The 15,926-nt window shown below is 37.8% G+C and overlaps 1 protein-coding gene across 1 annotated transcript in view; it reads right to left on the bottom strand.

Moving 5' to 3' along the window:
- Positions 1 to 566: 566 nt before the first annotated feature.
- The window catches only part of LOC104544721 (STE20/SPS1-related proline-alanine-rich protein kinase-like), a 98,898-nt gene continuing 83,538 nt past the window's right edge, over positions 567 to 15,926 (bottom strand). The window contains exons 17-18 of the mRNA XM_010189665.1: positions 4,967 to 5,031; positions 567 to 1,390 (exon numbers count right to left, since the gene is read on the bottom strand). Coding sequence (XP_010187967.1) covers positions 1,316 to 1,390; positions 4,967 to 5,031 — 140 coding nt within the window. The 3' untranslated portion in view covers positions 567 to 1,315. The remainder of the gene's footprint in view (positions 1,391 to 4,966; positions 5,032 to 15,926) is intronic.

Genomic DNA, 15,926 nt, shown 5'->3' with positions numbered 1-15,926 from the left:
AGCTCTAGAACACCTCACTGATTATGACAAGGCATTATAAATAACTTCTCTTAATAATATATATTTGCCATTTTAAGTACATTAAAGAGCTGCCACTTATCTAGGATTAGCTAGCAAGTAGTTTAAATTTTAACCTCTGAGAAATGCGTCTCCAGATTTGAAAGTCTTTCTAAGGTTTGCTAGCTCTGCAACATCTATGTAACAGATTAAGCATAAGACTACTTGGGTCAGAAGTGTTTTCTTTGTTACAGAGTTTTACTTGATCATTGCACAAAGCCCTATTATTTTCATTCCACCTTGGTATTTTGCAGAACTTCAAGTAAAGCTTCAGTTCCGTTCTTCAAGTTTTTAATCACCTAGATGACACCGGTTTCTATCATTAAGGATAAGTCAGATCAGAGATGGACACAGTAAGCAGTCTACTTTAACGACAACAGTTCAACATAGTTCTAGCTCATAGATTCCCCAATAAAGCACAGTCAAAATACTCTAACACCTTTGCTACTGTATATCCCCTCCTTGCTCAGATAACTATATATATTTATATATATTGTACCATATGTATGGTACTTCTAGAAAATGGAGATTATTTATTGAAGCAGCCTCAGGCACATTCTTAAAACATTAATGTCTGCAAGGCACCTCCCACTCCCTTGACAATCAGTTTGTGGACTGGTTTTTAAACACACAACCAACAAATGCTTGCTAATGCCTAATTAATTAATTAAAAAAAAAACCAACCCTAGAAGTTACCAAATCCTTCAAAGATATACCTGAAACTTTTCTTAAATAATGGGAGATTAACTGCAAATAGCACATAATCAAGTCAAATAATTTTCTTATTACTAGGATGTGTAATGCATAAATATATGAAAAATAAAATTCACAGTCAGTTTTAAAACTAGAATTCAAGTTTGGCTAATAATTCTTAACTTTCATATTTATGTTAATTCCTAAATAGAACAGAACAGAGGCAGTATTATCAACCACAAGTACAGGTAAAATAGTATCCCTCAAAGTTTATGAAAGAAGTAAGCTTGATAGAAAATTCCTTTTGTAACCAATAAATACAGCAACCTGAGTGCGTTTCCACAGGCTTTTTACTTCGAGGGAATCCAAATCAACTGCTAAGAGACATTTAGTAGCATTTTGAACGTTAGCAGCAGCGGTGCAGCTGTGTGGGCTTTGCTTGTTCTGACTTTGTGAATTGCTAGAGAATGAAGCAGAACTCAGTGTGTGGTGCAGTAATTTTCTTTTGCATCTAAGCTGGCCTCTTCGCAATCTCACAATTCGGCTTGGGGTCAAAGGACAGACATCAGCTGACACTTAACTGAGCAAACCCAATCAGTTTCACTTCATCGGGAATCTCAGCGCCATCACAGCCAGAGGCCTGCAAGTACAAACAGAGATGTTTAGTATAGCACGCTACAAAGGAGGATTTGACAGCCAGGCTATAAATTCTCCCCGCATCACCTGGTAAGCAGACAGTTTACTTGAAAGAAAGCTTTCAGGCTGCTTGGTGTATCCTCTGCCAGTGACAGTCAACTGCATTCTTAATTTTAGCAAACTCAATCAATATCAAAAATTATGAAAAAAATACTGGGAAATTAACAATTAAAGACCTGAATTCTTTAACCCAAACTTTCTAGACTGCAACTAAATTTCATTTTTCACTTGAGCATCCTGTTTTCATTAATGAAGAGCAAATAACCTACATGCATAGAATCCGCCTTTTACCACTGTGCTGTAGACACCAAGTGTCTCATGAGTCCAGCTATCAAGTCTGTTTGGAATACCAATGCACTGAGTTTTTAAACAAGAGATTGAAGCAGTCCATGAAGAGTAAACACGAATATTTGCAAAAGGATAGCTCCTTTCTAGCAGTACAATCTAGTACTTAAAATTGTACAGCTTGAGTAAAGTCTGTCACAGTACAAACTGGCACAAGTAATCAGTTAATTTTTCACAAATAACAGTAAGAATATAAAACCACCTTGCTCAGGACTGAACTGTTACTTTAGGTCTGCTTTAAAAAATTATACATACTGTAGGCAAAATATGTTTACTTTTTTACTCTTAAATACAAAATTTGCTTCTGCAGGACAGAAGTGACTACATTTTAAATGAAGTTTTTAATGCATCCTTCACCTATGTGGTAGATAAATTGACATAATAATACAATTGAATGAACAGCGTGTAATGGTAAATTACTTATGACAGATGCCTTCAGATTCTTTGGCACATCCTCACAAAAACATCAGAACAATTGGTTCACCCAATAAAATGCTCTTGATTATTTTATGCATTAGTAGTAGCTGAACTCTTTAGTAGAACTGGTTTGTGCATATGCAACACAAGGAAAAGAGCTCTCAGATTGAGCACAGAAGGTGCACCAAATGACATTATCCACTGAATTTTCATGAGCAAAAATAAACTCACGCAATACTTGTGGAAGCATTCCATCAGGCTGCTCCTTCTAATTTACTTTGATTAGACACAGAGAACAGAAGTTCTCTCTTTGGAGAGTCTTTCAGAGGTCTTAATCCACTGAGGCAGCAAGTTAAAGACTGGAGATCATCTCATTGGTTACTATTAAGATATCTCAATGGCTTTTGGATTGAGAATTGAGTAAACAAATAGTTTTAATTTTGCACTTAAAATATAGTGATAAAAAGATAGCATACGTACAGCCAATATACACAAACTGCAACATACAAGAAAATCTCTTAGTATTTACAAATCACTGTTCAGTGACTGAATGCATTCTTTCATTAATGCTTTCTTCTCCCTTTTTTATATGAAATAGCCTAACGTAAAATGCAATCCATGCTGCTCAATAATTGTGTGTTTCCTTGAGTGTTGCCAAGATTACTTGTGTGTTAAAGCAGCCTCCTCCCCAATGTGTGGACAGCTGGATCCTGCGGGGAAATCATCATTCTGTGTTAGCCAAGACAACTAAAGGAGTTATAATACTATCTGTTGTGTAGAATTACATCATTGTAGGATCAAAGGTACACTGTTAAAAAAATATGCAAGACGGAGATAAGGACAGATTCATCCAGACACCTCACTTTAATAACTTACTTTACCGTTTTGGTTATAATTAAAAGACAAAAGTGGTTAAGACGTAAGTTGCTGTTCTTTTTTCCCCCAAAGATGGAAATGCTTGCTGATTGAATAGAAATGTAATACACCAGCAAAAGCAATCCCCAAGCAGTAAGATACTAACCAAATTCCTTGTCCACGAACAGTCGTAACTAATCCTAGACTAAAATTTCAATTGAATTCTCTGAATGCATATAGGATTAGCTAAATTTAGACTTTGAATCCCCATGAAATATTTACCAACAAGATGTGTTTTAATCAAGTTGTATACAAGTGCTCTCAATTTCAGTGAGACCCAGCTAAGAAAGACTCAGTAGGGTGTACAAACAAATGACAGACTAGGCAACAAATAATTTAGCAACTCTACTACACAATACAGAAACAGAACACGTATTAAATTAATCCAGGGATAAGAACACACATAAACATTAAGTGGATACTATGGGATATTACATTTTGGAAACTCAAGCCTTTATTTTAAGTGTGTTAATGAGACACCCAGAGTTTTACAGAGTCTTTAGAGTATCTATACATCTAAATGCTCTTGGTGATATGTTATTGACTATACAATAAAGCTAAGTCAGATGCTTAGACAGCAAGAACACGGATCAGCTGCAAAAAGAGAAGCATCAGCATTTAATCTTTATTTAGATAGGAAGGGCCACAGAAACAGAACAATTTTGAGTTACATGTCCTTATTCCCCCATCCCAACCCCTTCCCGAAAGGAACATGTAAGTCCTGCTGATTTTACTGGGCTGTAGAGGAAAAAATTCTCCAAATTACTCTGGCAGCTTAAACTACTCAAATTTCTATATTAGAAATAGTCACAGGAAGAGCAATCCTGAATTAATACATTATCATCAACCAGATCACTTACTTTCTAAAAATGGCTCTCTGCAGCCCATCTGAAGCAGTTGCTTTTACAAACAAAGCTGTGATTCTGGAGGCCTACTTATTCAACAGACACTCAGTCTAGTCTTTCCTGCACGGCTGAGGCACTCTCAGCAAGGGGTGCTGAAAGCTAATTGGTAAGAGTTTGGTATTTACACAGCTAATCATTCAGTAGCTTTAGGTATGTAAATTTTCCAACTTAATTTTAGCAAGAAATACAAACAAATACAGCAAATCAATTCTGAATTAAGTTTTTGCAGTGTGAAGTTATTAATCTTAAATTAGATCTATCATGATAGCATCAAAATTGACCAAAATTCGGACCATGGCCCAGGGCACAAAATGCAGCACAGAAAACAGCCCCAGACCTAAACCCAGGGTCTCATGTTGAATGTGCAGAGGACAGAAAGCAGTGAGGAGGGAGAAACAGTAATGAAATTCAGTGGGAGCAAGATTAACCTGCTAGTGTGGATGGTCAACTGAAAGCATGCTGAAGGGAAGAACTAAGGAGAAAGCCAGCAGTGGAGAGGGCGACCTGCAAGCAAGAAAAATGGTGGCAGGGGTTGGAAAAAAACGGGATTGGAACAAAATGTCCATCAGCACTTCAGCCATGGCAGAGCCGAAGGAGTGTGGATGGAGGAGAGTTAACCTAAAAACTACAGTTTTCTCTGCTTTACTTCATTCTTCCCAGGGGTTTTCTCCCTGTAGTTTCCCACCTAAAGCTCAGACCTCCTCAGAACTAATGCAAGTGAACATCCTACCCCTTCACAGTTATGGAGCTGTGTGACTGTACATATCCCTAATGTCCTGTCAAAATAGCTTGTAGGTTTTTTCTCTCACACACAGCAATTTCAATCATCTTTTCTGTCAACACATTTATTCAGCAAAATAGCTGTAAATGAGAAAATCCAGACTCTGTATGAATACTGAGAGAATAAGTTAGTTGCTTCCCGTCATACTTTTACTTACCAACTTAAAAGTCAATGTTTTCAAGGCCTTTGGATCATCTACTATCTTCTGTAAGTTAGCAGCAACTGTAAAACAAAATATGAAAAGAATATGATTTACAGAAAATTGCATTAAACATGACTTCAAGCCTCATGTTGGATCTTCTACTTAATTCTACACACATACACGCCTGTAAATTACCACTCAAATCATTTAATCACTCTCTAGGTGTCATTTGAAAGTCTGAGTGCAGTTGGGCTGCCATAAATCCTGCCTCCTTTCTTTTGCAGTCACTGATACTTTGTGACTATGTGAACTCATTCCTGAAAAAACCTGTCTGAAAACCAAATGATAGGAAAAAACCCTACTAATTTTCAGCTTAGTCTATTCCATAATTTGCTTAACAATCACACAAATGCAAGTGCAAGGGAAGTAGAAGAATCACGCAGCCAAGGACAAGCCATGATTTATATCATGGTTCTACTATAGCCAGGGTCACCATCAGCACAACTTTCTAGGAGAAGGCTGGGCTCACTGTCACCTCCAACTTCTGTTTCTCCTGGCTGTGTGTGCTTCTGTCCCTTTTGGGGCATTAATACCCACATAGACTATTGGTGATCTGCTACAGCTCACCAAACCGAAGTGAAAATGAGCAAAAATTAAGAGAGTGATACAAAAAGAGCTGATCTTCCAACTACTCTCTCAGTAAGCATGACCAAGTGCTGTGGTTTAGTGGACATCAAGGTCTGTGATGTAGCACACGTAAGCAGTTTAACTAGATCTGTAGATCCAGAGAAGGCAGGCATATGCCATCACAGAAATAGCAGGAAGGGAGAAGGAGGTGGGAAATTAATAAACCCTTTTTATATCAAAACACCCAAGTCATTCCTGTAATTGGTCGATTTTTTTTTACAATATTGCTACCATTAATCTTGACCAAAAAACTGGCTGTGTTCACCCTGTACATTTACTAAACTTGCTCCCCAGCTCTTCAGAGTCATAGGTCCTGAGCTAACCCAGACTTAATCATTGGAAGCCTTCGTTCAAAGCCGACTTAAAAGCACAAGATGTCATCAACAGGACATCAGCATGAGATAAAGACAGGACACTTGGCAGAGCTGTTTAGACAAGGGTTTCAAAAGGAAATAAACAGGCATTTCTTAGTACACTGAGTAGGTAAGTAGCATACAGCAGAGAAGCAAGAAACCAGAAGTTCTCCATAAATAATACTTCCACAGATTTCATAAGGTGGAAGATACACAGCAAACATTCGCATGTTGAATGTCCTACTGCTGCAAACTCAAGTTCCTACTTCCTCCATCTTCTAACATTACAATGATGAAATTTTCACTCTTTGCATGCCTGATCATCCATGATTCACTGCGTAGAGCAGAACAGAAATCGCCCTCTCAGGGGGAAATACAGTATTTGGCAAAGGAATTTAGAGAAGTAAACAATTAGGCCAATCTACCACTGTTCAATGCAAATTACATTTTTGGGGGTCTCATTTTCTTGACATCACTGAAATGGCACCAAGGATTGTTTATACAACTGTAACAAATTTGGCTGGGGTGTAAAGGGTGTTTAAAACTAAAAACAAGCCTTATTAGCCAGCATAAGGTACATTTTGTAGAGAACACTTTTTGGAAAGAAAAAAATTAACCTCCACAGTTAAATGAACTCAACTATAGGCACTGCAGTAGAAAGGCTTTCCGCTTTTAAAGCTTCATTATTCATAATCTTCTTTATTCTAGTCAGTATTATAAACAGTTTTTATTTTAATCACACAATTCACTTCCACAATCAATAAATCAATTTTATTGCAGCACCTCCTATCTAACAAAATTCAAATACAGATAATGCTTTTCATTACAATTAATACTTAGAACCTCATACACAGGAAAAAAGAATGCTCAGCCTCAAGGCTCATGAAGTCAGGACAGAATAGCTTCAGTTCTGTATGTTTTAAAAACCTGTAAAATAGGATCATACACTCAAGAGCAGCTCTGGCTTATCCAAATCCCTGTAAAACATGTCTTAAAAATAGTAAAAAAGGAAAGAATAAATTCTCTAGCCAGTGTTAGCTGGCTTTACTGCAATGGAGACAAAGTGCTACAAAACCAGATAGGAGCAGGGTCCTAAATCCAAAGATTTCTAACTTTACCTATTATAAAATGTTACAAAAAGATGAGCTTCAAACGCACGCTTGTCTTCAAGAGGGGCAGCCTTTCATCTAATGTCGAGCAGCCATAGAATGACTGAGGCAAGTCTGCACGCTGCTTTGCCATTTTGCCTAACACAAAAACTTCTAGGTGTCCTTCAGCAAAGGTACTGGCAAAGCCACTCTTCCTGCACTTGCAAACAGCAGCCCAGTAACAGCAAGTGTTTCAATGAACTATCGTACAGTGGAAAGCAGCACTGAGGACTTCACAAGTAGCATCAAAACCCTAAAAACCCCTCACCTTCCTGGTGGTTCTGTACTAGGGAAGAAACTGAAATTTTCAAAGCAAAACCAGCAAAAGATAAACCAGCAATATATGTAAATAGTCAATTCTAATTACTTCTTTCTGTTAATTAAATACCATAAAAGAAAGGAGTGATACCATTCTTCAAGAAAACGGCTTTTCAAAGAACAGTCCTCATCAAACGGCTGCAGCGACACAGTTTCATTTGTTCGCTTGTCTGTACTTCTAACATGAACAGAAGCCAAATACTTTTACATATAAAATGCTAGAGAAACATCTGAAGAAAGCACATGAAATATGCTTTATTTTTGCCCCTGATGGGCCATAACTAGAGTGGGCCATGTTTAATCAAACAGAAGATTAGGAGGATTTAAGGGAGTAAAGCCAGATGTTTTCAGGCTACACTTGAAAATGAGAAAGCAGACCTGCAAAGAGACCACACTTTTAGACTACAAGTTTACATAAAAAATAGTCACAACTACAGTTTCCTCCAGAGAGATCTCTTCAGTTTCAATTATGCATATTCAGCATGTTTCAAATAAAAGTACCGTTTCACCTGTGACTCCTGGTACTCTGTGTCTTACATCTTCTGGTCTTTACAGAATGGATTAAGAAATATTTTGCCAAAATAATGTAATTAATCCCATTCAATCAAGCCATCATGAATGCAAATCCCCCCAAAGGCCTGCTCTTTCTGCAACATCTGAAAGTGTAAGTAATTAACATAACTGAGAGTGAAATATGTGTGCATAATTACCTAGCAAAACTCTACAGTCTTGTTGGTTTATTTTTCACTTTTCTAACTCCTCAGTTTTGTTTTCCTAGGTCTTGTCCTTATGTAGACTGCAAGGCCAACAATTAGAGCTAACTGCCTTTGGAATTGGATACTTAAGTCTGCATTTCAGGAAACTCCTTAAAATATGATTCATCTCTTTTAGGAGTGAGACAATCCTTTTCATTATCCTTTTCATCTTAGCACATGCCAAAGATTCGAGGTACCACAAAAAGTGCACAGGTGCAGAGAGACACGCTCAGCGCTAAACACCTTGAAGATCTGGGCTCAACTGGTAACTGAATTTTTGGGGCCTGATAAAGTCAGGTAGGAAAACCAGCACTAAGCCATGAACTGCAGGTGTCCTTGGCATCTCTAGTTTAGTCATCCTCCTTTAGCAGCAGAGCCTGCAGCACAGGCAGGAGAAGCTACCCAAGCAGCTGAAAGTCTGTCCTGACAGCCAGCCTGTAGTGCTTTCCAACTACTTCTCCAGAAAGTTTGGAGATCCCATCTTAACTACAATAAAGACATCATCAAAATTCCAAGTAGAACATCATACTCCAGAGAGGAATACTCATCCTACCTTAAATGCCTAAATTAAGCTGTCAGTTGCATTAACTTACCACTTTTAGGAATGTACTTCTAAAAATTTAGGACTACCACTAAACCTACGCAGTTTGGACTATTAAGTATGCAAAGTCTCCTGAAAGACACCAAGAAACTCATGCCAGACATAGTCTCACAACAGTAAATAATGTTGTCGCATACGAGCAGTTGCTGCTACTGTTCAGCCCTATCCAGAATTACATCAGGCAAGAAAGACAAACAATTACTTTTAAGTGGAACTGCTATTAGGCTTTACTGATGAACATCTCTCTAAGCTACTAAATTTAGGCTCCTTTCATCAAGGAAAATTATTTACTAGGTTGAGAGACACTAACCCTCCAAGTACAGTTCATGTACAAAGTGTTAATTTTGCTTAAATACACAATTTTGCTTAAAGTTTCTAAATGCAGATGAACCCAAATATTGCACATCTTCAAATACTAGGAAGGAAAATAACCATCCCACTCTCAAAGACCTCTCCCTCCCCCACGCTCCGAAAAATTATTCTTCTGCAGTTCAGTGAACAAAGTCAATTCCGTACAGGGACACTCTCCCTCAAGCGAAAAGGAGTTTCACACTAGGGGTTTCTAGAGAGGTAGGAATTGTTCTCTCCACTGAGACTTAAATTATTTGGAAAACCAGAGAACACTGTAAAATGTATGTCTCTGGATTCTACTTTACACCTTATCTCTAAAGTTAAGTACACTACAGCTCCTATTGATAAATCCATTTTTCTCTGAAGCACTCTGAAGTCATGCCTTGGGTGTCGTACTTGTGCAATTCACAGTAGATTAGTTCGCCTGCAAGCAGCACTAATTGACAATTTGAAATCCTGTTGGGAATTCACTGCCTCTACGTGGCCTGGATATACCAGAGTCAACTTTATTTTGCAGAGTATTTTCTCAAGATGTTATGGCCACGCTCCTGTAAAAGTCAGAAGGAGAAACATGAACAAGATAACTGCAGGAAAAAACTAAGTGGTGATGGAAAAACCTTTGCCAGCAATAACCTCAAGTAAACAGAGTATACTTCAAATCATGCCTTGGAGCAAAGGCCCTCTTAAAACAGCAGCAGTTAGCACAATAGGCTTTTTGTTGTTTACAGCAATAGATGAGGTGTAGTTCAGAAAGGTTTTCTTCAGAAGGCTTCTGAAGGACATGCAATCAACCTGTGTAACCACAAATCACTCCAGGTTCTTCTGCAGGTTTTGCTCAGTGACAAATGGTTGTGCCATTCTGCCAAACTAAGTGTCTGTATTTGCAGAACATGCAGCAGGATAAAAGGTCAAACCCAGCATATAAATATACACAACACACAGGCTGCTAATTGCAGGTGTAATAAATAAAAAACCCCACGTAACTCACACGCATATTTATGCAGAATATACTACAAATCACTCTCTGCTATATGACAACTTGGGCCAACCACATCAGTTATGATTTTTTAAATAAGTGATCAATATAAGCTGAGGAAACAAAACAAAAAAGGCCATCTTCAACATCACAAATAAATATAAAAGAATAGCCATACTTGGAGCAGTCTCAAGTAGCTGTTTTGCTCCTGTAATGTGTCAAGACTCTGCCTGGCTATTTAAAATTCTTAACACAGCTTGAAACCTAACCCTAATGGCTTCTGAATAGGGAAAATTTCTGGAAAAGTTAAAATTAATGAGACAGTAAATAAAGCTGTATGAAGTACAGTAGAACTATTTCCAGTACAATGTCGACCCAGCCAACTGAGCCGCAGCCATCTGGCATAAACACAGACACAAGCAGAATCTAAAGCTTGAGATGATATTTCTGGGGTGCTCTCACAAGAATAATGATTCATCTGCTCTTCCATTTTGAAAAGCATGGATGAGGAACCTCTGACAGTATGCTTAGGTTCAACAGTTTTCAAAGCTATTGCATATTGTAATCCTGAAATTCAGATGCAAGGAAAGGGAACGCATTATTCAGGCATAAACTCACTGTCACAAAACACCCTGAAAAATTATAAGCTCTGAGAAAATGAAAAATATTTTTAATAATTGAAGAATGAAATAATTTTCTAATGCAGTCCAAAAGTCAGAAATAGCCACCTTCAACTGCTCCCTACTTCGTCAATGGTATTGCTGTTAGGCAAAACTCAAAGCTCCGCAGTTTTATTGGCTTTCCTGCTGACTGTTTCAAGTATTACCTCCTCCCCTCCTGTAGGCAGTCGTTTGGCCCTTTTCACCTGGTACAGGGAGTTCTACATCATTACCTGCCTTGGGAGACCGCTGATTTAAGGATTAATGCTGTATTCTCCTGGATGGGTCTCAGGAAGCAGGATGCCTGAGTGACAGGGAATACTTTCCAATGGAATTATCACTCCTGAAAATTCAGCTACAGGCAGGGCTTTCCTCCAAGGGGCTGAACTATGCATGCTCCTGAGGCGGTTTCACATATTGCAAGAGGTTCATTGCAATATATACATTCATTTATATTTCATACTACACAATGTGTTTCATGCATTTGCAAGTTGATTAGAAAATAAAACCTAAGTTTTAAAACCTAGTTAGCACTGGATTATAGTACATTATGCAAGCAATCAAAGCAATGAACTTTTAGAGCCTTTGGTAACAATTCCTCCAGATCTCTGACTTATTATCTAATAGCTCACGAGCTGTCTGCATTAAAGATTAAAATGCTTTTCAAAGAGAGATCAAAAGGTCTTGCAAGTGCAGTACGATTCTATTAGTTCACCCATTCAGAATGCTAGTCATAGAATCCCTTTTGTTTATGTTGCTTGAGAACAGTAGCAAGGGAAATATTAAAGCATTTTGAGATCTGTGACAGCCAGCTAACAAGTGTTTATTCCTAGAGGACTGCAAGGATTTAGAGACGATTCTAATAATAAAGAAATAGAATAAAATAAAAAGATCAACAGCAATCCTGGCTTCTCTTCTGAGGAAGCTATTGGACACTGATAAGGAAGAAACATTAAAAACATTTAGAAATTTATTATTTATGAAGAAGGCTGCCATTAGGAATTTATCAGAGGGAGATTAAGGCTTACAAATTTGTCTGAATTCTAAGAGTGCATTGCTGCATCAGTAGATACAGATAAAGACAGTGGAAACTCCATCTCAGTATCTCCATCTCTTTAATATCCAACAGCTTGATCTGTAGCCTCACGATCAGAAAACACATCTTAAAGAGGGCAGCTGCAGGACAACAGAATGCCAAGGCGTTTCTCCCTTTGAAAGGAACACTGGGCGACTGAAACAGGTCTCCTACAGCATCCTTATGAACAGGACTACAGTTTCACGGTGCAGTTCCCACGGTTTAAAGTGATTATTAAAACCACTTGAGCCCTGTGGGTCGTATGGGTTCTGAGCCCCATTATTGCAGACAGGGTAAACCCAGGACCGTATGCCGTTTCATGTGGGTATAAAGTACCAGGCATGAGGAAGAACTGTACCACATAAAACCATCCTCACCTCCCAAAAAATGGCCCAACATACAGCAATAGTAAAGAAAAGAGGCAAGCAATACTTCAAATTATACACAGAATACTCAGGCGAGGTTGTGCTACCCCTAGTGAGTACCAAAGTCTGTGCTGATTTAACTTAGAGATATTATAGAATCATAGAATCATAAAATGGTTTAGGTTGGAAGGGACCTTAAAGATCATCCAGTCCTATACAGATAGCCAAGGTTTAGGTCTGGCATCAGGGTATTTTGTTCCCAAAAAGGAAGGGGGGGGGGAAGGAAGTGGGACCAAAGCTTTAACAACTAACCAGTTATGCTGCTATGTTATTCAAGAGTGGAACAAGCATAGAAGAGATGTCAGGGACATATATTCCTGATTAACCTCTACAGACAAATAAAGATCTTAAATATTTTCCTTGCTCAAACTGAAAAAAATAAAAGAGTTAATGGAATAATAGTAGACTTTAAACATCTCCACATTAATATCCATCAACATGGGGTATTAATACCCAGGGGTCACAGACAAAAATTGTAAAACCAAAGACTGATGAAGTAATATATACAAGACTTCATTTTTCTTTAGGTAGCTGATGGAAAATTTCTCACCCAACAGAAGCAGTATAATTTTTGAAACAGGAGCACTCCATCAAAATGGAAAATGAAGTTAGTGATAGAAATCTACCTACTTCAATTCCAATAATACACTATTAAACTCCCCAGTTCATTTAAACTCCCCGATTTCATGTCAGCTATTTGGTATGGATATCTGATCCCAAGGTAATGTTTTACATTCTACAATCTGTGAGGGGAAAAATAAAAAGACTGGAATTATGGTAATCATTTTTATTGATTGAATTAAAATGTTACTATAACTGGCAAATCGTGCCTTTTCCCAGAAACTTCTGAAAAAAATAGAAGGTTTATATTTCAAATTGATTCCCCCCCCCAGAGTGTGTGAAGAACACTTAGGCAAACCACCACACATTTCAAACAAAACGTTACAGAAATGTAAGCAGAATATATTTGGATACTTAAATGCTTCTCTATTTCAGACCTTGATTCTGCACGTGTCTAATGGGGGACATTATCCTGGAAGATGACGGAGGAGTGTATACAGGTTTGACAATTTTCCCTTCATTTTGAGAAAAGCAATTTGATGATCTTAAGCATTCTAAACCCCAGCCTAGTCTCAAATGAACATTTAAAATAAAAATTTAGACCTGCCGCCCAACATTGCTAGTAGGGATATTTAACGAGCCCGAGATATTACCGTAAATTATGCTCATACTTCCTCTATACAAAAGAATGAGTCAGAGCACAAGGTTGAAAAAATGATTTGCCAGTGATTGAATGTGGAAAGCAAGTGCTAGCTTTCAGACAAAGGTTTTGACAACGTTTTGATAGTCATCAAGATATTGAAGACAGCTCTAACAAATCCCTTCATCATGCTGGATTAGAGTTGAAATGTAGGTCTATGCAGAAATAAAGCAGGTCACAGTCTGCTGTGCATATTATTACGTGGTAATCTCCTCTCCCCATCGGATCTTCACAACTCCTCCTGTCCCGAGTTCTGCTATGAATTATAGATATTTTTCTGACAAAACTATTAAGATGATGAAATAGGACCCGGGCTACTTCAATACCTTCTATCTGAAACTTGAAACAAGGAAAAATATATTTAGAAAAGACTCCCTGATGTGCACGAGTTAGGTTCTGAAATAGACTACCTCTAGCTTGAAGAACCTCAATAAATCCTTATTCTGACATACTAACCACTTGTGGAGAAGTGAATGCCAAGAAAACAAATAACAACAACTGAATTACTGTTGAAAAGAGGAACATTACTTACATGTCTGTCTTTGCAATTTCTGATTCAAACTCACAGCTGTCTGTATTTTTGTTTTTAACTAGAAAGGAAAGACCTCCAAACTACAATTCAGACCTATAGGGCAGGGACTACACTTAAGGCCTAAGAGTTTATCATCTGCTGTATCAGGCAAAACTCAAACTCATCCCACTAATAAACAGATGGATCTATTCCTCATTTACACAGTTAAGTAGGACCTGGTGGACTGCATGCTGAAAAAAGGAACTTTCTTTGAAGGCAACTGCCAATTTCCCCCCTTTTTTTCCTTAAAGTAACTAAAAATTATTACTTACTTGGCCATGGCTATAAGAAAAGCACATTTACTGTGATATAGAAGTACACATATATGTGTAGAGAATAATTTGCACACTGAGAATTTCTTACATCATGTATTTCTATTTCTGCCACAGCCACCATTACAGCAGTGGTGATTATTCACCTAACGCAATTCTGGTTTTTTCACGTTAGACCTTTACGTTTCCAGCACACTGAAAATTCAGCGAGGTGGGAACGTGCACGAAACCAGCCAGTTTCACACAGCATACTTTCTCAAGCGCACCTTTTACGTACAACATGTATAGCTAAAGCAACTTTGAAGGTGCAATTAGATGCAAAGCTTGATTACCTGCGGGGGTACCTCAAGCTCCCGGCAGTCTGGTCTTTATGAGTCACCCTTCAATGCATTAGCTCTAAATGAGCCAGATGTGCTGAAATATTTAAGTCCTTAGTTAAACCCTGGGGATTTTAGAGATATTCTCCTATCTATAATGCATGTGCATATCTTGCTAAAGAGATACAGAGATAATGTGCACATGTTGAAGGCAAAGGAGTTTCTACAACACGCCTTAAAACACAGTCAGGTTTTCATTAAATCTATGTAAAGAAAACACAAAGTATTTAGTCTACCATTTGAAATTAATTGTTAGGGTCTATAAAGGCATTTTCTCATTAGAAAGTTTATGAGTACATGGAGATTTAGAACATATGAAAACATGATATACCTAACAAAAAATTCAGTTATTTCATGCAGTTTGAACCACGAGAATAAACAGACACAAGAAAAAAACAGAACTTCTAACAAATTCTCTCAAAGATTACAAGAATCGGTGCATCTCAGAACATTACTTTGTCATTGTTCAAATGACAAACCTATGCTGCCTTCAAATGGTAGTACCATCCAAGTCACCTACCCTTACGTGCTCTTTGAGGACATAAATTAATGCAATGTTTTCTACTTGTGCAGTGCTATCCAGTTTTCTGATTACAGTAAGATGGTAAGTCACTCTGTGGCTTTTCTATGAATTGGATCATCAATGCCATGAGGAGTTAAGATGTTGTTACAGAAAGCATACTAACAGACTGGGCTTCTGCTTGTTCATCTTTCCATGTTAGCATGAATGCACCTTCAGCATCAGCAGACTGGACACTGCAAGGCAGGCAGAGATTTCAATTTCAAATGCTTTAACACTGTGATTAATTAACATCCCTTGCAATAACGTCATCCCGAATTTGGTCAGATACTTGTTCTCTGCACTAATGGCCAAATAACCCATCCACAGCCGTGATATTTTTGTTCTAGATGCCAATTTAAGTCCTGTCTACTTACCACAGGAACCGCACCACATAAAAAGGTTATTGCCTCCCTCACAAAAAAAAGTAACCAACAATGCCAAAACCTTTAGTCAAACTACTATGGCACCTATTGTACACACACTTCTAAGGAAATATTCTAGATGTTAATGAAAAATTTTGGTACTTCCAAAATATGATCTCATTTCAAAGAATGATCTGTTGGGTTTTCAGCTGGTTCTTCTAA

Source organism: Mesitornis unicolor, unplaced genomic scaffold, assembly GCF_000695765.1.
Source record: "Mesitornis unicolor isolate BGI_N332 unplaced genomic scaffold, ASM69576v1 scaffold7860, whole genome shotgun sequence".
In the NCBI taxonomy this organism is placed as follows: Eukaryota; Metazoa; Chordata; class Aves; order Mesitornithiformes; family Mesitornithidae; genus Mesitornis; species Mesitornis unicolor.
This window is presented reverse-complemented; position numbering and strand designations above follow the sequence as displayed.